At 38.2% G+C, this 21,691-nt stretch overlaps 1 protein-coding gene across 1 annotated transcript; it reads right to left on the bottom strand.

Moving 5' to 3' along the window:
- Positions 1 to 2: 2 nt before the first annotated feature.
- On the bottom strand, positions 3 to 21,455 carry ATG3 (autophagy related 3). Its single transcript, XM_027727581.2, has 12 exons — positions 21,328 to 21,455; positions 18,629 to 18,670; positions 15,365 to 15,414; positions 14,058 to 14,128; positions 12,216 to 12,323; positions 10,146 to 10,195; positions 8,096 to 8,177; positions 7,546 to 7,580; positions 6,683 to 6,838; positions 5,915 to 6,042; positions 1,915 to 1,983; positions 3 to 253 (listed from the first exon to the last, which is right to left on the bottom strand). Exons 1-12 carry the CDS (start codon positions 21,397 to 21,399, stop codon positions 172 to 174), a joined length of 945 nt encoding a protein of 314 aa, XP_027583382.1. The 5' UTR covers positions 21,400 to 21,455; the 3' UTR covers positions 3 to 171.
- Between the last annotated feature and the right edge of the window lie 236 nt (positions 21,456 to 21,691).

Genomic DNA, 21,691 nt, shown 5'->3' with positions numbered 1-21,691 from the left:
TATTACACACAAAGATTTTTATTAAAAAGGCTGGTAATGGAACATTTTATTTTAATGCATCAAGTTGATAAAAGATTAGTTACAGAAATTGTGTATAATGTTGTGTAAGTCACATGGATGGGTTATTTAAAAAAAGATTTTATAATTAGAGGAGTACATCTCTTATTTTAGTTACATTGTAAAGTGCCTCGTGTAGTCATATTCTATTGTTGGAATGACCGCCTGTACAAATTTCAAGAAAATAAGAAGGTACCTGAGTTTCATATTAAGGAAAATGTACAATAGCTAGAAATCCTGTAAAACAAAGCAGAATTCACATTCAGTGATCAGCTCAACACTATTTCTTGCTTATAGGAAAATAATACCTAGCAATTATGCAGTTAGAGACTGGGAAATTATACAGCAAAATTCTGGCAATGACATCCAGTGCTTGACCAAACATACAGATCTTCCTGTTTTAAGTTAAGAGAGGGAAACAAGAGCGATTTTCAATAAATCTTGCAGACACCACACAAACATTTACAATACTATTTACATACTTAGTACTTGTAAACAATTGCCAAGGTGAATTCCACCCAGCAAGGATAATCCCTAGCTACCCTCCTGTAGTGGTAGGCAAAGCAGGATCCTCCTCAGTGTTTCAGTGGCTCAGAAAAAGAAATTGGTTTTCCTGTTCTGAACCATCCTTTGAAAGAGGTCCTTCCTGTTAATGAGTGCAGAGATTAGCCTTACTATGCTGAGCAGTCTGCCTTTGTAGAGGAGAGTTCCCTTGTATATATCACCTTCAAATGCATGTTGGGCCTGCCTTTGCAGTCTGGAGCATGTTAGATAATTATAATCTAAAGTGTCTCTCCATGAGGGAATGAGGCAGTCAGGGAACTGCAGAATTAAAATAAATCACAACTTTCAATTGACTATTAAGTTGCATTGGTACTGGATATAAGTAAACTCTACTATTTTGATGTATCAGTCTCATGGACCATTTCTTCACAAACACATAACGACGAGAGTAATCGCACATTAAAAATGCCTCAATTTGTTAAGTAATAATAAAAAAAGTAATCAAAACCTTGAAAATAAGCTATTTGTAACTGTTGAGGAGTAGGGGACTTGAACTACCTTGCCAGATAGTTATTTTCCAGTTCAGTTTCAGCTGATTGCTGCACAAATTGAGCAAGTCTCAACTTATACAGTAAATGGGAATTTTACCAATTTGAGACCCATAACTGCTCCGTAATTCCTCCTTTCTTGCCTTACAGCAGCAAAGAACACTATTCTGAAAGGACACACTTGCTTCTAACATGGAGGTTACTTCAGTCAGAAAGCATAGTATCATTTACTACAAAGCATAACTAAGATGAGTCAGCTTGCTGAAAGAAAATTCTACTGGTGAAGCATTTGATATTGATGCACAGAATGGTTTCAGTAATTTTCATTGCCTTTTTGTCAGCTAAATGTTTTACCAAGTTACTGCTCACGTGCAGAGTAGAAAATAATGGGACCCCTACATCTTTCAGAAATGAATTTCAGATTCAAAGGTAATACAAAGCTGTTCCAAGGAGCGATTATACTCCAGATGGAGTCTGTGAATCTCCAGTCTCACCCTCCTACACTGGGATCTCTGTTTCATGCTCACAGCTACCTCCTTCACATCCCTACAAACAAGGGCTCAATTCTGTCCCTCCAATCCTACCTACTTTCCCCATTGCTCCTGCCATACACCACTCCCAGCCCCCCAGCTACTTAACAGAGTGTTTGTACAATGGAGCTCATCTGAGAACTCTAGCAAGTGCCACCCCAAGCAGTTGTTCACTGCTTTCACACACAATTGCATTCCAGTTTAGGAACCTTGAGGTGACAGCTCCTTACACTGGAGAAATCTCCAAGAACCAGTGTAGTAACAAAAAAGGATACATATGAACTCCAAGTTCTCCCCCACCTTCTGCAACAGTCTCAATTATTTTCTTCATGACTTCTGCATGCCTGAAAAACAGATCAGAAAATATTTTAAGGAAAAAGTAATACCTCCCTCCTCTCAGTAAGATTAGGTTCTCTGCAAATCAAATAATTTTGGACTGTTAGTTTCAGAAACAGCAAGAGGAAATTTTCAGTTTACTGAGAAAATAAAATCCCAACAGTAACTGACAGATAATACTAAGTGACGAATGTAACATTATCTTTAAAACTCCTTAAGGAAAGTAAAAAATGTTCCATGCCACAATGGAGACTGAGTGCCATAATGAGAGTCAGTACATACTGCTTGACGCTAGTATAATTTTTAACTGCTAAATTCCAAGAAAGCCACCAGGTAAGCCCCCAGAAGGTAATTGTGACCAGCAGGAAGCCACCAGAAGTTCCTAGATTCCTCCTGAAGAAGATGCCTAAAACTGCTGCAACATTCTTGGCTGCCTCTGCTGCACTCTTAAATTTGTAAAGCTTAAGAGGTTTCAAACACTAAAACAAGTCATAGTTTCCTAGGCAGGTTAAACTAACCCTGTATAAATTCAGAACTGCTGCTCTAGGACTGTTTTAGGATATGGAAATTTTCTCTGGTGGTAACTTGGGTTCTATAGCAAATCAACAGTTTCTAAGGTACTTTATTCTCTCTTGTGACTGTTATTGTAAAGCACTACAGAGGAGGATAAATATTTCCTCAGGTCACTAAGTTTTTACATTCTCATCAGTGACATACCCAACCTACTATGCAACACACAATATTTATGTACAAAGCTGATCCTGGGAATATAACAGAGAATTACAGAATAGCTAAGGTTGGAAGAGACAGTCTTCATCTAGTCTAACCCTCCTTGCTCAACGAGCAGCAAACTAGAACAAATTGCTCAGGACCTTATCTGGTCTGGTTTTGAATATCTGTAATGATGAAGGTTTCAAATCTTTTAATGACCAGGTACAATTTGCAATGGTCTTGTGTTCAGTTCTTACACCACTTAAACCAGGGGCTGAAGAACATACCAAGTCAGAGGGGAAAACAACTGTATTTATGTTTTATTTATATACTTGTAACACAAACTCCCAGGCAGTGTAACTAATCTTTCTTTTATCTATACTTCAACTTTGTTTTAAACACACGATTCCTTAGGCAATCTTTATCAGTGATGTCATACAGGGCTATGGACATCCACACACACAGCACTGCAGGTTAGTGAGCAGCAGTATTTTGAAATGCCCATCCTAAAACAACCTACGTGCCGACTGACAACAAGAGTTTGCTTAACTTTCTGACCATGCTTTGATATCAGTATGTCAATTTAAATAGCTCACCAGCAACTGGTACTTAGTAGTTACTCTGTAGTTAATTGTGCTGCCAGCAACTGCAAACAAGGAAGGAAGCTGTTGCAAAGCTACCAAGACACATTGTAAACAGGAACATGCAAGTCCAGGGAAATACTAAAGGTCAGCATTTGTCATTTGCTCTTCATCTTTGCAAATCAACTAATCCTCACAGCGGATTCCAATTCTGGATCCCCACGATGTCCATGTGGAACACATGCCCTTTCAGGTGCCAAGGCCAGTTGCTTCTATACAGGAACTTGATCACTGCCAAAACTAAAGTTTTGACCTTATCTATAACTGTGGACTATTTTTTTTCTGATGGCACAGAATATAGGTCACCCTGAAGCTATTAGAAGTCTCTAAGAGCATACTGGCTCAATTCACTGCTCCTTACAGTTGCCTCTAGTCACTTCCTTACAGATATTTAGAGTACATAAGAAGGAAAAAGAGTTGAGAAGGCTATCACCATTTAGTCTGAAATGGAGAAAAATAAGCCCTCAGAATCAGTGCAAGTAATTACAGTTAAATTGTAAATATTTAGTAGTAACTTGTTTAATAGTCCCTTCATAACACCCACATAAAAAGCTGAGAATTGTGATTAAAGCAGCTTACAGCAATTAATGAGGAAGTTAACTATGTTCCTCCCAGTACCATAAAAATGCTGACAAGAAATAAAACTTCCAGCAGAGCTGCAAGATGAACAATTTTAACTAACTACTTAAAATAGAAGCTATGTCAAGCAGCTGCCAACAGCATCCAACTGCTGTTTCTTTCCTTTCTCTGACGCATGACATGAGGATACTCACGTCACAACAAACAGATAAGTTAGTTTAGTATCATACAAATATCCTACATTACACAATTCTTGTAACATGATGGGAAGCAACAGTGGGTAGCTAAACACTTGTATTTCCTAGCTGAATTAAAGACAATAGTCTCAGCTATTATTTTTTACCTCGAAAACCCAGACCTTCTTAGCTGTTAGCCTTACCAAGAGAGTAAGAGAACATATACTTAAAACCTTCATTGGATACACTGTTGGCCTCTTTCTTCACAGTTTCAAGATTACCTTTTCAAATCTTTCAAATGTTAAGCAGTTGCTGGTCAACTAGATTGCTATTTGAGAAGAACTAGACACAATGTTTCCTCCATATTTAAGATGAGCAGCAAATCTGTCTCACTTCATTATAAATCATCTCTTTCATTCTTAAAATTGAAACAAGGCTCATGATGCAAACCATTTCTTCAAGTGTAGATGTGGATTACATAACAAAGGAACTGGCACTTCACTGGCTTCAGGGGAAAAAGTGAAAACATGACCACAGAGCTCTCACCCATGAAGAGACTCAATCCAAACTCACAGATTAACATTACATTGGTTCTTACTCTGCAAAGGTATTAGCAAAGTTACGCAGAGGCCACAGGCCAGTATAAAACCCACACTTCTACCCAGTCAGTGAGTGTGGTCATGCCCAAATATCTGGTCATTATGTTTCTTCTGAGAGTGCCCTCCCAGCCTGCATCCATCAACAGAAGCTTCTTCCCAACCAATTTATTAGCAGGGCTTCCAGAAAACACAAACTTTACTAAGGCCATGAATATATATCCTCATAATAAGATCAAAAGTAGCCATAAAATACTTCTTGCAAAGTTCCCTTGCTCTCTCAAAAGAATGGTATACCCTTCCCAAGACTGATGATCAAAAAATGGCTTTGAGTCAGCAAAACCTACAATAAGCTTGTCAAAAACAAGCTGATTATTTGACACCTCAACTAGTGATAAAGACCCCTGACGTGTTTCTTTAAGTCAAAGGAAATTAAAAGACTTAAAGGGGCAGCAATCTGAACTTTTTTTTAAAAAACATACGCAATATTACAAAGGGTGTCTTTTTTTAAAATGAGATAAAAGCCCAAACTCATATCTCCAAGAACTTAATACTGTCAAGAAGCTGAGGAGTTACACTGTCTAAGATATTGTCTTTGTATCACTAAGACACCTAAAAGGATGCTGGAGCCTATAGCTAAGACAGAATGCACCTTTCAAAGACCTAGAAAAAAATACCTATGCAGCAAGTGAAACTACAGGTTCCCTCTGTCTTTGGTGAGAAATGTGGAAAATTCAACAGAAAACACCCTAAAAACACAAGTGTGTTTGTTTGTGTGGCAATCAGAGGATCTCTACTTATAAGTGCAAAATTTCAAGGACTTCTGGGGGAGCAGAAGATAGTTAACATAAAATAAGAAATTGTTATTTCACGTTCAAATAGCTTTTTCTGCTGCCAAAGTACACATACTTCGACTCTCCCCAAAAAACAGCTGCAAGGACAGAACTTTATAGAGTTCTAGGAGTCTGCCATCTTCTGGAGTCTGTAGGGAAGCTGAGTAAAAGCAAGTTGATCAGAGAGAAGACAGCACTAACTGCTGAACACACTTGCTGCAGCGAGCACTGGAACGAATTCCAAGAATTGCCAAACCCTTCCTCTCATACTGCCTCAGAAAATAACAGACCACTATGGCAGCCAACTGTGGAGGATGTCCAGAGAACCTGAACAAAATCCTTAATAAGGACACTGAAGTGCTTTGTGTCTGCCTGCTGAATCAGACCAGAAACAAAGATTTACCTGCATGGATGAACTGAGCACATGGGAGGTGGAGGAAGATGAGGATGGTTTTCAATGGTCACTGTTTTCTTGACGTGATCTTGACTAATGTCTTCATACATGTGCTCTACTGTTAAAGGCTGCCGTTGCTATAGAGGCAAAAGGAACAGGAAAACAAAAGCATTAATAACAAAAAATCTTGCTCTTTTCTAACATCATTAACAGGTGACACACCATAAATTATAAGCACCTTAAACTTAACAGTTCTGAAGGTACACAAAATCCGTATGCTATAGAACTAGTGCTGCACAGCTTTTTCTTTTTAATATACCAGGTGAATGATAAAGTCAATATGTTTGACAACCAGCTAGGCTCCCACCTAGGTATTTGAGCCATAAGCTCTAACCAACTTTAACTCAAGAAATTTAGTTATTAAAGGGAAGAAAGATTCACCTAATCCTTTCCCTCTGAAGATGATGGAAACACATACCCACTTACTTGACTGAGTTTACTGGGGTTATTACCAGCTCTACAGTGATAACAGAAACTCCAGTGACAGAGCACAATTTGCTTCCTTCCAAATGTGCTCAGTGACCAAGTGCACTTGTCATATAAGTTGTTTCTACTTCCTGCAAGTACCATAAGTCCTGCCTACAAGCCTGTTTAATCGCTTTCTCACCATTCTTTCCTTTAAATGTCTACTATGAATAAGCAACAAAATAGCCTTGCTATTTGACACAGTGAGTCTAATTTTACAGAAGTAGGGAAAAAAACCCAACTGAACTATACCTCATCATATCCAAACAACCAGAGCCTTGGAGTTTGGTAATATTTGTCATAAGTGATGTAGAGGTCATAGGTTCTAGTCTGTAGAATAGCATCTTCCCCTCCAACATCAACTTTAGCTTTGTTAGCTTCTACAATCTGTCTTGTGTCAAGTGTTGCCTGTTTCAAGATAAAAATGAGAAGATTAGTACAGTCTTGTTTGAGTTCTCTCCTTTCCCATCCCAAGTAGTTATGTAAAGCTGTAGAACCTTTATGAATGTTCTTAAGTGAGCATTAAAAAAACCCTAGGCTTTTGGGATTTGTTTTTATCTTTAAATTATGAGTATCAGTTTCTCTCCCACCAAGTATTTTTGGTTTTATTTTTCATGGGGTTTTTTACTTTTCAAAAAAGGTCTGATTTCTTAAGGAAGTATGCAACTACCTTGTTACATCCCCCTACCTTCTTTCACAAGTAACAGACAATTCCAATGAAATTCAGAAGGAAGAGGTCTCAGTTTATGCAGGTTCATGAAGACCTTAGGGTAGTACCACTGTTTTCTCTCCTGACAGTCTGATGCATTAATGGAATCTACTGAACCTACAAGCCACTCATCCTCCATATGTAAACCTTAAGAACAACCACTGCATTTTTTACTTCTCATGAATACAGCACTGTGTGAGCAGAGCAAAATGGATTAGCAAAACCAACCAAAATTTCTGTGATCGGAATCTTTGAGAACCCAAGGGTTTAGGTTACTGCAGTAGGTTGTCTGGAGACAAATCCACAAGAAACCAGGCTCAGTAATCCCACTACTCATACATTTGTTATTTCATTCATTTGCTTGTGCTTATATTGTAACAGACAAGATAGAGAACTGTTCACTCACATCATCTGTCTCCAATAGCCCACTTTCTTCATACTCTGAAAAGAAGACCCATAAAATTCTATGTTCAGCTTGTAGCTAGTCATCATATTTGTCATTCATAAACAACTCCTTTAAAAAAATCTACATGTATCTAAAGATGTTTTATTCACGTAGACTTCCCAATCCCCAAACCAGACTACTTTTTTCATAAAACTTTGATCAAGACTACAGTAAGCAGGTGATGAGCAATCCTTCAGTGGTTTTATACAAGCAGATTGAGTTTAAGTGTAGATATGAAGTTGGAAGGAAGTTGTGCTAAATTCCCAATTTATACTTGCTTGGATCTGTTCTGCTACACAGATTAACTTCCCAGTCACTAACATTCACACAGGTGTTGGCACACAAGTCAGAGTAAACATGCATCAATAAGACCATACAAAAGATGTTAAAGAGCATATGCCTGCTGAACGTTCCAGCATGCATCCCATGAAAATAAAGAGTGATTCTTAGAGAGTACTGCTTTACTTAAAGGCCTGAAATAAAGCATGTCCCACCCAATTTAAGGAAATACCTTCCATGTCTGCAGCTTCTCCTTCATCTTCCTCATCATCATCTTCACAAGATGCTGAACACTCTGGTATTTTTAAATTATCCTTAAGAAGTCAAATTGAAAACACTGCTTTAAAGACTGTTGCATCTATACAGCTTATAGCCCCAGCAAATTTAAGGTGTAAGTCCAGTCAATACATTCGGTGAACCAGAAGAATAATTTCTGCAATATTAAGAAATACTACACTGGACTCAAATATTTGCTTACTAACTCATCTTAGTTTCAAAGTCCTAGTATGACATTAAAGATCCACTTAAAAAGTTCTCCTTTGACTTTGCAATCTGGAATGATTTAATTCCTAAGCAGAGTGAACATGGTGTTAAACAATTAAAAGACCTCAAATGAAAGGCAATGACTTAACAGCTAAGATTAAACATGTAGGTTAAGATTTTGTAAGTCCTAACCCATGTCCAACTGTGCAGCAGTTATCATAAAATATCCCAATGAAGGGACTCATAAGGATGATTAAGTCCAATTCCCTGCTCCTTGCCGAATACATAAAACTAAATCATATGACTCAAAGTGTCATACATTTCCACAAACTACGAGCCTTGTCCAGCTCCATAATTGTTTCTAAACCACCAGAGAATCCCAAAAGAGATCACGTTTTGATATCATAGTCCAAGGAAACATAAGTCCAACAGAAATGAATACAGCACAAGCCCACAGACAACCTTTTCTTTGGGGCCTTGCACAGCATTTGAATCCAACAGACAACTCTGGTGAAATTCAGAAGGCAGAGGTTTCAATTTACACAGGTTTCAAGAAGACCTGAATACTCAAAATAATTATTATAATTAGAAGCTGTTCTAATTGCAAGCATCAGGTGGCTGGTTTTTTAATTTAAAAAACAGGAAACACCACAGCTAGTAAGAAACTAAGTTACAACGTGCATTGTCAAGCAGAACATTAGCAGAAAAGGGTTGTTCTCCTGGACTGGACCCATGGTCCAAGCAAGCAAGTTTTTTTTACATACAATAGATTAGAAGTGAAATCCAATTCAAAACACACAAGAGCAGTCATAAATCAGAGTAACATTCTGCAAGTATTGTGTTTGGCAGAAACAGTGATCAACTTTAGCTATTCTTTAGAGTGTTTCTTTCACCCTTATGTTACTGACTCAAAAAAGCAGTATTTTTACGACATTTAGCACAGTCTCACTTGAATTACACATACTTCACAGTTCATCATATCAATAGCATTTTGAGCTGTTTACAATTGTGTGCTAGCACTGGGCAGTCCATTCTCTTTCTCTCTAATTTTTAGAATCCAAAGCCTAGTGCTTGGACGGTTTAGCAAACTCTCGCAGCACAGAGTTAGAATTCCACTTTAACAACCAACTCATCTTTAAAAGCATTTTGTGTCTGTGACTCTCTCCACATTTCTTAAACATGTTAGCCAATACATTCTCACTTCAAGTACTTCCAACCGTTCTCAGTTTCCTGAAGGCTTCAATTTCAGATTTTTCTCCTGCTGCAGTGACTTTTTGGAAACACATGCAGAAACTGATGACTTTGTAAGATGTATACATTTAAACAGCTTTAGTACTTATAAACCAGAAGCATAAGCCTGTCAAACAGGACCAAATGTGTTAAAACGCTGCTTGCAGTAGTTAAAGATTACAAAGAAATACTTTATATCCCTACACTATTTTTCCATATAAAAATTTCTTTACATTGGATCTCCAAACAGCAGTCTCTTGAAGCGCAAATGTGCTGTATCAGTGTAAACAGAACTTCATTTTCAGTTTGTAGAAGCCTACCTAAGGACATTCTAAAAAGACAAATACCTCAGTAAACACAGTAATAAGGAAATGCACATGCTTATAATGCATATGTGCACATGCCTGCAGACTAATACCACGGGCTATGAAGGTCAACGTATATCTGCAAGACAACTAGTGACAAAGTACATTTTAATCTTTCATAGGGAGAACTAGATTGCTACAGGTAAAACTTCTATTACCTTTAGGTCCTGTAATAAAGCAACAAGAAAATTTAGAAACAAGTACCTTACTGTCTAGTGTGATCTCCTTAACTGCTTCTGTTGCGCCCACTATACCTGTTAATTGAACAAGAAGTCAGCATTAAAAAAGCTTGTTTCTCTCTTAGAGAATAGAATAGAATACAAAGAGGGTGCAAAGATTTCAGAAAGGAGCATACCATCTTTCCAAGTTACCTCTCAAAACAATTTTGTTAATTAGAAGGCTGTTCATTTGGTATTGGTAATGTGCTTAGTGCTGGACATCCAAAAGCAAACCATAGCAGTAACACGGAGCACCACAGCACAGCTGTGGCACGTCATACAAAATTTATTGATGGAATACGGCGTATCTGGACTTTAATTTTAAGGTACTTTTGCATAAAAGTGAGTTCAGGATAGGCACTCCCATCACAATAATGGATCTCAGCTTCATGAGAAAGGCACGCATTTTTGAGTATTTCTGAGTATCTTGAAAGCAATGACAAAGCACAATGTAGGAGAACACTCAATGCTTTTAGCTGAGAGGAAGCGAGAGTAAAAACCATCCCAAATCCCAACAGTGTCTACTCTTGAGTTCCTCCCCATTAGCTTTATAGTTTTACTGCAGTTCTCACCCAGTACTTTTTGGGATACACGCCAAAATTCTGCTTTGACAGATTAAACTCATCTAATTAACTCTTTAACTCAAAATAAGTTACATCACTGTGGAGAATGAACCTGGAATCACATAACTGCTCATCAGAAATAACTACTTAAAGATCAGAAATGCCAGTTGAATGTTGTTTGGAAATAATACATTTCTAGTGGCTGTATGATCATCTGAACACATTTTTTCCTAACACAAGTGGTACTATCAAAGACATCTATACAGATGGGCAGAAACAGACTTTGTGTTTATCTCATTTGACAGCATTTGGAGACGTGGCCAGGTGTAAACAGTGTTACAGTTGTGCTACCACAGCATGGTGCCCAAACCAGTCAACTCTAAAAAGAAAAACTTGGCATAGAAGTCTATTCACAGCAGGGATGGAGACTACATCCTTAATTCAAGGACATGACAAAGATATTCCAAACCATTTCTTTGGTGTGGGGTGTTCAATTACGAACTGTGAAGCTTTTAATAACTGTCAAAGGTGAAAAATATATGTCCAGAGAAACAAAAGGCATCATCTCCCACCCTTTTTCTCCCCACCCTGATTGAACTATTCAGCGAACTTTTTCCATATAACAGCAGAAAATTTACAGCAAAGAAAGTAAAAACTGAGAGGAGTAACTTCTGGGTTTGGAAATGCTGGACAAAACATCAGTGAAGGACAGAATTTTATTAACTCATTATAGAACATCAAGAAACAAGACTAAAACTAATATAATTTCTAATTCTTAGAAAAGAGCAAAAGGATTTATAAGAGGCTGCTAGAAAAGCCAGTGAGATAGATTCACGTAAGCAGTAATTTTTAGACTTCTTTATCAACACAAGCTTATCTAAGGACTTATGATAAAAAAGCATCATCTCCCACACATCTCTCTACTTAATAATATTTTCTTTCTTTTTAGTACTACACCCACTTCCTCTACTTACATCAGATACTAAGATAGCTATTTTCTAATGATTCCTCCTTTCAGCTCAATCCAACAATTCAACAGAATGGGAAACACTAAAATAATTAAGTCAGTTGAGGTCATCATTAAGATATAGATCTCAACGTGCTTCACATGCAATCTTAACCTAAAAATAAAGAAATATTTCCATATTCTTCAAATACTTTAAACCACCATTATCTTCACAGGATTCCCTTACTCAGGAATGAGCCACTACACAGTTCATTTGTTAAAATAAGTTCCTAGAACTGTAATAAGAGAATAGTGAAATTATTGCCAACACCTCTGAAAAGTAGCCTGTTTCAGGCATATACAGCCACAGAGTTAAACAGCTGAGCATTCATGTACCAATCAAGTGGTTAACTGACAGCATAACTTATTTCTCCTAGACTAGATATTAGTACACAGTCATCTGTATATAAGAAAAATTTTACTTTCAGAGAGTGGAAACTGAAAATCAGATTACCAAACACAAAGCCTGAGGCAAGACTTTGAGTACCTGCATTGTGAAAAGTGTCCACCCATCCCCCATCACCATCATCTTCTTCTATAATTGCTTCCTGCTCATCTGAGTACTCCATCTGCTTACACCTTTTATAGCACGGCACTGCAAAAGATTGCAAAACAAAATGAATGCAGTCAATCTTATACAAAACCAGACTGGAGCAAGAAATTATCCCACAAGACCTTCCGAAATGTGGCAGTCTCTCATATATCCTTATTTAGGGAGTCCTAAACCCATACTTCAAATGCAAAAGCCTGAACTTGCAAAATTGATGTGCTGTACCAGATGTTTTATTTCATGTAAAATACAACAACTGCAGTGGCCTTGAAAGTTCATTCTTCTGTTACCCATGAGAGCCCTCTCACCCAAACTCTTAAGGATTAGAAAAGAATTAACTTCTAATTTGCTAACAACTGGAGACAATCTATTACTTTCGTTCACATTGGTAAACAACTTCTGGTTTAAGCACAATTTTGCCTGGCTTTGCATCAGTTTTCCAAATTATTTGTCTTTAGAATTCTGCTAAAAGTTTGCACTGGCTATTTATGCAATATATTAGGTATGTTTAATTCTAAATTAACATCTAGAATTTTAGAAGGTTAGAATTAATGTGCTATTTAGAGTAACTTCAGTCATATGTGTTACAGAGCCATTCAAGTACAGATTTAGACAAAGTTTTCAGAAAACAGTCAAAGAAAGAACGCGTATCTGATTAAGGCAAAACAGACATTTTCCAACAGCATAAATAAAGATTATGTAGAAAATGCTCTTCTTCTACCAATGTGGAGAAAAACAAATCTGCCGCATGAAGTGCAGATTTTGAAAGCTGCTGTTTGATCTTTCAGAGGAGGAGGAGAGGGGTGTGAAAGTCACAGTGAAGTCTTCCAAAGAGTTTCAAAATGAGGTCAGTAGGATGGCCCCCAGCCTCACCCATAGCCCACAACTTTTACTCAGGTGGTAGGACAATGTGACACCATCAACAGGAAACACATTATTTTGAAATGTGATCTAGAAAGATCAGAGTAATGAGGGAGACCCCAGAAGTGACAGGAAAAGAGAAACAGTAGATCACTTGGCCATCCAACCATCAGGACCATCTTATGAAAGTCTGTCCGCCACTACTGTAATAATTTTCCCAACAGTGCATTGTAAGGCTCCAAAAGCCAGTAACTGAAATTCAAGCACAGAATATAACCCATTGCAGGTAAAAATTTCCTCAGGCTGTTCTCAGTACTAGAGGTTCATCTAATGGCATTCACACATTTTGATACAAGATCTTTTGAGAAAATTATTTCCTCATGGTTGTGCCAAGATGTTAGCCTTCTTATCCATTAAAAAGGTAATCACCACAAGTAATATACATACACAACTTTGAAGCTGATACAACTTTATTTAAAATTGCTTTTATATGATTGCTATTGACAGAGACAGTGACATTAACTACATATCTGAACTAGAAGTATCAGTGTCCCCGTGAAAGACATTTTGGGAACTCTTCAATAGCCTCAGTTTGCAAAAGAAAGAGGAAAATGAACACATTTTCCTTTCAGATACTGAATATGAGTTGAAGGATAGGGGAAAGGAAGACAGATAGAGGTTTATAATGTTTGAACTTAATTTTTACTCCATCAAGGCAAGCTCTATTATTCATATAAGCTCCACTAACAAGCAGCCTAAGGAAAAGAATTTAGAAGTGCAGGAAAAACTTTAATTGCAAAGTCAGAGCACCCAAAGTGCAAGGTATTTGCTTCCCTTAGCAATACAGACAACGAGTAGATAGCACAGTCAACCATTCCATCAGTCCTAAGAACACTTATATTTAAACTTCAGCCTTACCATTTTTAGTTACCAAAAACTGTTTGTCTGTTGGCAGATAAGCCTTGACTTTTAGTTCTTCTCCTGAAGCCCTGTAAAATGAAGTGCACCATTTGAGAATTTGATGATCTGCAAACAAAAGAACCCTTCTATTTTCAGCGTGTATCAGGAACATTTTATATAATCCTCTTGACCTACTCTAAGAATCTGTTTGCTATGACTTGACTCTTCCCTATACACAGACTTTGATATAGATATGGGGTTAAGAACCTTGGCCACCCCTAAACTGGTCTGGGATCAAAACTATTTTCTGCCTCAAAAACCACTTTTACCTTGAGATGGCCAAGCAAAGATAGGTTGACAAAATAGTCTATTCTACATAAGATTTTCTAGGATTAGCGACAACATAGTCGCAAATGTCTGAAGAAAGAAACTTCAGAAAAAGCAAGAAATAGACCTCTATAAATATAAAATCTGTCCATAGTCACTAGTGCTCAAGTAATCTTTTTTAATTTCACATGACTCAAGCATTTGCCTTCACCTTTCATGGTTTTTGGTTTGAAATAAGAGTAACATTCTAAATAGTTCATTCCAAACATCTGGCACATAGGTCAGACTCAACATCATATTTTCTCCGAAGGAGATGGCAAAGGGGCAAGAAACTATGATTCAAGCATAATAATTCCTCCTTCAGCAATTCATGGTCTAGTATAGAGCCAAGACCTTGATGATACCAACTGCACAGACAGTGCTCATTCAGGAACTGATTAGTTTCTTAATGAAAGACAGTAGTAAAACGTGAGGAAGCACCTTATTTGCACCCTTATTGTACATGAAACATATTGTACATGGGATACATAAGGGATTTCGAAGGACAAGCACCGCACAAAGTGTTCTGCTTTGGGCCAACTTTAACATATTTAATTAATAAATGCTTGTCTAAAATAGACCATTTACAACTACTTCCAAGCAATTCCAGTTGCACATGGCCTTTGCTTTCTCAATCACCAAGGTAAATTCAGGGAGACTTGCTGTTGCTGCAGGTAAGCACAAAAAGCATTCACAGTATTTAACAACTCATGTCCTCTAAAACCTTAGAAAGACAAATGGAACAAACAAAAAAATCCCAAACAAATCCTCATTCAACTACTGCTACACAGCAATAAGCAAGCCCCGCCTGACTTAAACATAGAGACATCATAAAAGTTCTGCTGTAAGAGTCTATGTACTGTTCTGAAATGAGACAACTGTATAGCTGAACCCAATGGAAACACATCAAAGCACAGGTAGGGACACCAGCTTTCTATAATCCTTTCAATTTTACTTACCATTGCCAAGTAGGACAGTGGTGAACTAAGTGATCTCCAGCTGCGACAAACTGTTAAGGCAGGAAAAAAATTAAAGTACTCTTAAATATGGCATGAGAAAATATCCAATTTTCCTCAATATTAATATTTTAGTTGTACATTCTTTTGATGTAACTAACAACTGTTTATATCAGTTGGATACTTTATTTTAACTCCATTTCTCAGCTAACCATGAAAATGCGAAGACTAAATCAACTTCACCCGAACAAAAGGTGTACTAAGCCCCACAGCAAATTCAGTTAGTTTCAAAAGCTGTGGTATTGCCTACCAGAACAGTAAGAAGCAAAAAAGTTTCTGGACCTGGTAATACTGTATACTTTGTGATAAAGAAACTATTTTTCTTTGCCACTCTTCAAAGTTTTACAAAGACAACAAAGAGCTTAATGTAAAAAACATGTTTAATTCTCTTTCCCTGTTCGAAACAATGCTGCAGCAAGAAGAAACCCAAGAACAACATCAGTTCATTGAATCAATGAGAGAACTGCACAAAAGAATAAACAGTATGCATTTTAATAATACCATCATTATAATAGTTGATTGCTGACGTTAACTAAATATGGATTACCAAGTACTTAGTACACTGAAAAAATTACATATAACTTTGTTCTGAAGAAATAGTTTTTAAAAATATTCACTCTGTTTGTTCTTAGTATGAGAGATAAAGGCTTTTATAAAATCTCATTACTATTTCAAAGTGATGCTGTCATATCAGACTTGCCAGCACCAGACTTGTGTACAAACTCAAATATCACTCAGCAAAGTCTAACCCACCAGGCTTGTTTTTTGCACATATAAACTGAGGAAGGCAAGCCTGCACTTAGGAGAAGTGCTTTTTTGTGGTCCTTGCAGCAGTTAGGTTTCAATATGAGGTGCACGGCTAAGAACACCCTTCCCAGCTGAGCAGCTGCTGCTGCAGTGACACAACAGGCCTGCAGCGTGTCACAGCCATTTTCTCACATGTCCTCCAAAGCCACGCAGGTCAGTTTAGGGAAAACACCAGAGCACTGCCTGGGGATTAACAGATTTAATCTTTGCGGAAGTGCTTCCCTTTCACCTATTTTTTTAACAAAAGCCTCTAGCAAAAGGGAAATATTCGCTTTAAAGAAAACAGCAATCCTTCCCAATACATATGGAAATTTTAAAACTCATTACCTTTTGCATAACAAATAACAAATGAAACTCCAAAATTATTTAAAGTTCTCTGTTCAAGGAACTGGAGCTCTATTTGTGACACCAATGTTGAAATATATTATTAAAATTAAAGATGAAAAAACACAAAACATTGTTTATGGGTCTAACAGATATAAAACCCTAAAACAACACTTGAAATTCCATTTACATTTTTTTCAGCTTAGGCAGCAAAATTATCTAGCTGGTTTCACTTTCTGTTTCTAAGCACTGACACTATCTCATTCCTGAATCAATATTGCAAAGTGGAAGGAGATCAATTTTAGGACATCTTATTTCTAATCCTGGAAAGAATGATTTTTTAAAGATTTGCCTGTATTTACATATATGATTAAAACAGGTGTCAACATTTGGAGGCATTAACTAGTAAGAACTCATAACAGGCAAGAATTTCTTGCAGTTAAATCAAGTACACAGATATATGAAAAGAGGGAGTAGGTGTTGAGTTTGATTAATGAGTCATCTTTAGCCTCATTGCTAATTGATTCATCTTCAGAGGCAAGCCACAGGAACCTCACAAAAATCTATAAAACAGTTAGTATCCCAGACTAAAATACAGCTAAAATTACCCTAGAAATCCAAACTCATTCAAAGATAACATCCTAGCTCCATTATTGATGATTTTCAATCCTTCTTTAGCAATCATTACTATACAAAGACCAAAATCATCATGGAAGACGAAAGACTGCCAAAGGGACAATCAGCAGATCCACACTCCAGCTTCATCTAAATTTAAAAAAAATTTATTCTTGCTATATAACTGGTTCCCTTGACTACTGTTTTGAAGGATCCAATTTATTCATCCCAGCAGCATCTATTTTGACACAGAGAACACATACTATTCACAGTCGTACTGGTGTTTAAACACTGCAAACAGTGTAATGCAATATAGTGTGTAATGCAATATAGTGTGGTTCTTGCTACATTCTATAGAAAATACCTTTTCTTTCAGTATTCCTGCAAAGTTTTCTCCCATAAATCAAGAAGGGATTAAGTATTAGCAGAACATTTTCCTGGACTTTATGTTATTCTTGTTTGTATATAATGAAGCTCATGTATTATTATTAAATATATATGATACATAAATATTTATATATACAAACATAAATATGGTTATCAGAACAAGAGAACATATTGCCAAGCCTGTTTGTCTGCGTGGTACTCTTCTGGGTCACAGAAAGCAGCAGTGCTTGCTTGCCAGAAAACAGAGCAGAAAACTGCAAGGTACCTATGACAGAAAAGATGCTTCTGTCCACATTATCCACCTGCATCAGTCATCATTTGTTCCATTTTTTTCCACCTCCACATTTCTGCATTCTGTTTCATTTTTCTTTCATTCTACACAATAATCTTAACATTGTTTTCTTAGACCTCTGTAAAGACAATGTATTTGCAGAGCAGTAGCATTTTAATAAGAGAAAAAGCAGAATGGGGAAGTCAAAACACAATCAGTGTTTTTACTAGTCCAGAAAGAAATCCCATTTGTTTCTCTTTGCATCAGAGTCCTTAAAAAAATACAACTTCTTGGCAGCAATGCAAGATAGCCTGAAGTAGCCTATAGAGAAGAGGAGGGAAAAATAATAATCACTGGATACTTGGTGTGGACAAGTATACGTAATGATCTTGACAGAGCCTTGGAAGGAACCAAAAGTGAGGTAAGCAAAGACTGTTCCAAAGATAAAGGTTCCTCTTTGAGTTGCTCAGGGGAAAGACTTTTTAAATCAATATATTCCTGCTTTAGTCCTGAACTCCCATGAGAAATGGAGCTGTTGACCCAGCTTCCTTTCAATCTTTTCACAACGTAACAGAGGAAAAAAGCACCCTACATTCAGATGTCAAGTGTCATCTCAAGAGGAATTATGTTGATATAATTCATCTGTAGAGTAAGAAGGCGATTTACAAGTTTCTCTTAATGAAAATTGTTTCAAGAGGCAACAATTATTTGGCAAAGACATGAACTGTTTGAGATGAACATTTCATTTTGTGTAAAAGATTTACCATTACTTTCAAAATACTTTGTTGTTTCTAAACACTTACTTCTTCAGGTGTAATTACTCCAGTTTCCTTAAACTTGGACTCCTGCAATAAAAAGAAAAAAGTTTAGAAATTTTGAGAACTGCTGACGAATCAACCTACCCAACTTTACTGGAAAGACAAACACCTGCTCTTGTCTTGCAAATAGCTCTGTCCAAAGATCCATGGATCAGCCTGGAGGCAACCTCTGCCAGGGCTGATAGGCAGCTTCCTTATTCTACAGTGTAAGGCTCACTGAAATTAATTGTTGCAGAATGTGAGGTATTATAAAAATGATCACATATACAAAATTTTTGCTACCAACAATTATACCAATAATGAAGAGAAGATCCCCAGCACTCAATATTATATTTGCCAGTAAGAGACAGAGAATCAGTGATTCTCAGTCAGGACTCTGAAGTTCTAGGCACTGAACAGTACTGCAGTGCATTAATACAAGGTTTTGCAGTTTAAAAAGGTCATGAAGTGAATGACCAAAATGACTTTTCTCTGGGCTAGAAAAACTTACACAGAAAGACTCAGTTATTAACTTTCTTTTAATACCCATTTCTTTGCCTTCACCTTGGTAAGAGCTTTGATTTTTGCATATTGTCATAGGGGTTTTTTTATGGATGAAAGAATAGATAGCAACTAGACACACGACTTAGTTCTGCATGGAGAAATAAAGTACTTTTGCATTAAAGGTGACATGTACAAAGGTTAAGAATAAAACATCTTTTATCATATTCAAATCTAGAGGAAATGTATTTTGTTTTGACTTCTGGTGGCATGTTTGTTTTCTTCAGAAAAGTCTGAAGTACCAAGGAAATCTACTGTTCCCCAGCATTAGAGCAATCCAAAAAGGGCTTTTGAAAAAGAACATAATTTCTACCATGGCACAGCTGATTTCTTGCCCTAAAGAACTTTTTTTTCCTATCAAGACTAAAAGCAGCAACTGAAAATATCTTGATTTTGGCCACAACTTCACCTTATTCAAACAGTCAGAAAACACTAAAGAAAACCAGCCACTGCTTAACTTGGTTATTCTTGTTCCTTCACCCTGGTGTGTGATATCACATATGCTGTGTAAAATGAAACGAGTACACCTGTTTCATACAGTACTGGACACTATCTTTCTCCCTCATTTCTAAAGAAGATACATTTGAGAACAAGATCAAGATAGGCAAAACTGCAGCTGTACAAACATCATAACATCATTATGTGCTAGTTGACAGAAATCAAAGCAATTTGAATTGCTGTAAGACCCAGAACCCTCAATAACATGTTGTGCAACACCGCAGTGGAGACAACTTACTATTTAACCTCAAAACGAACCATAAGGCAACATGCACAGACTTGTGTTTCTGGAATTGCAGAGAGAAAACATGCAAAATATCCATCCTGTGTTCCCTGAGGGTAAATCACTTTTTCCTCTCTGTGCATTCTGTGGTACATAAGCTAGTGAGAGACATAGGTCTAGCTTCTTTCTAAAGTTACCAAGCGGGAGTATTTTTATTATTATGAGTTGATATACTCATAATACTATAACCTCCCATTCCTGGGAGGTTCTACTCCTGCTTCCTCTCAGTAGTTCATGAGGACACAAGAATTCCTCCACTATTACATGAGCTGTGCAACAACAACTGTACTACAATAAACAAGTCACTTCACCTTTACAGGCCACAACTTCACTGCAGCCCACACGTGTCACATTGGTGGGCAACTCTAGAAAAGTTGAGTATCCAGAGAAGAGCACTCTACATACCACAGAGGGACAAGTTCAATTAATAATTGAGTATCACTGCTTTCTGCCCAAAAATCTCAGCTGCAGAGTACAAAGCACATAAAAGGTCGAACCACAAAGCCACAGGCAGAGAGACTGCTGTCATAAACAAGCACAGGAGAAGTATTTTTTCAAAAACATTTGAAAATGTGAAAATCAGTAGTGAGAAAGCTGCTGGCTGTCATACACAAAGTTGGGGTTTATATAAAAAATTATTTGTAAATAGGAGTCAGAAAGTGGGATGCAGTCTAACAACTGCAGAAAATCACAAACTGTCTCTACCTAAACAAGCAATAACAAGAATTATAACAGATGTGCTGCCCAGCTTTACAAGCAGACTATTATAAGAAACAAATGGCTCATTTCTACCATTCACAGTTACTTTAACACACAGAGGCTTGTAGCAACACAGCAATTCTGACACAGAAATAAGATATGCTGCATAATTTAACATCTGCTCACACAAGAAGTGATTTGTTTTGTTGTTGTTTTTTTTTTATGTCAGCTGAAGAAGTCGCCCTCTTACCCAAAATAACCATTGCAACGCATTCCTGAAAACAGGCTCCAGCCTGGCTGTACGCTTGCATTTCAATTCCTGGTCACACAACTAGTTAAAGTTTTGCCACTTTTACAGAAACCAGCAGCAAATAAGTCGTTCCTTGAGAAGCAGGACCACCAACACCCGTACTGCACTAGGCCCGTACCTCCCAGGTGGGTGCTCCCCTCTCCCAGCGGGATGTGAGCTCCAGCTCGGGCTCCCTCCATCCCGCCCGGCCCGGTGCGGAGTAAGGGCCGATGGCTCTGCCCCAGCACACCCAGCACGGCGCCTTCCGAGACCCGCGGCCGCCACCTCGGAGCTCTGGGGCCCGGACAAGGGCAGGGAGCGGCCGCGGGTGTCCCGTCCCCCCTCCCCAGCCCGGCTCCCGCGCAGCGCCGGCACCTTGAGCACGGGCGTGAGGTATTCGGCGACCTCCAGCGCCTTCCCCTTGACGGTGTTGATGACGTTCTGCATGGTGGCGGTGGGTCGGTCGGTCGATGGTCAGACGGACGGATGGACAGACGGACTCCCGCCCCCCCACCCCTCTGTCACGGCGCTGCCCGCGCCCTCCCCCCGCGCTCACGTGACCCACGCCTCCGCCCACACATGTCGCACGCGCTTAACGTCACGCAGGGCGCGCGGAAGGTGGGAAGTCGCGGAGGGGGCGGGGCCGGAGGCGGGGCTCACGTGGGTGGGTGGGGACGCGAGAAGGGGCGGGGCTAGCGAGCTCCGCGCCGTCACGTGCCCGGCGGGGGGCGGGGCTTGG

This window comes from Pipra filicauda, unplaced genomic scaffold (assembly GCF_003945595.2).
Source record: "Pipra filicauda isolate LSUMZ 115617 unplaced genomic scaffold, ASM394559v2 scaffold64_size3178608_pilon, whole genome shotgun sequence".
In the NCBI taxonomy this organism is placed as follows: domain Eukaryota; kingdom Metazoa; phylum Chordata; class Aves; order Passeriformes; family Pipridae; genus Pipra; species Pipra filicauda.
Note: the sequence above shows the minus strand (reverse complement) of the source record. Positions and strands in the feature narration are given on the sequence as shown.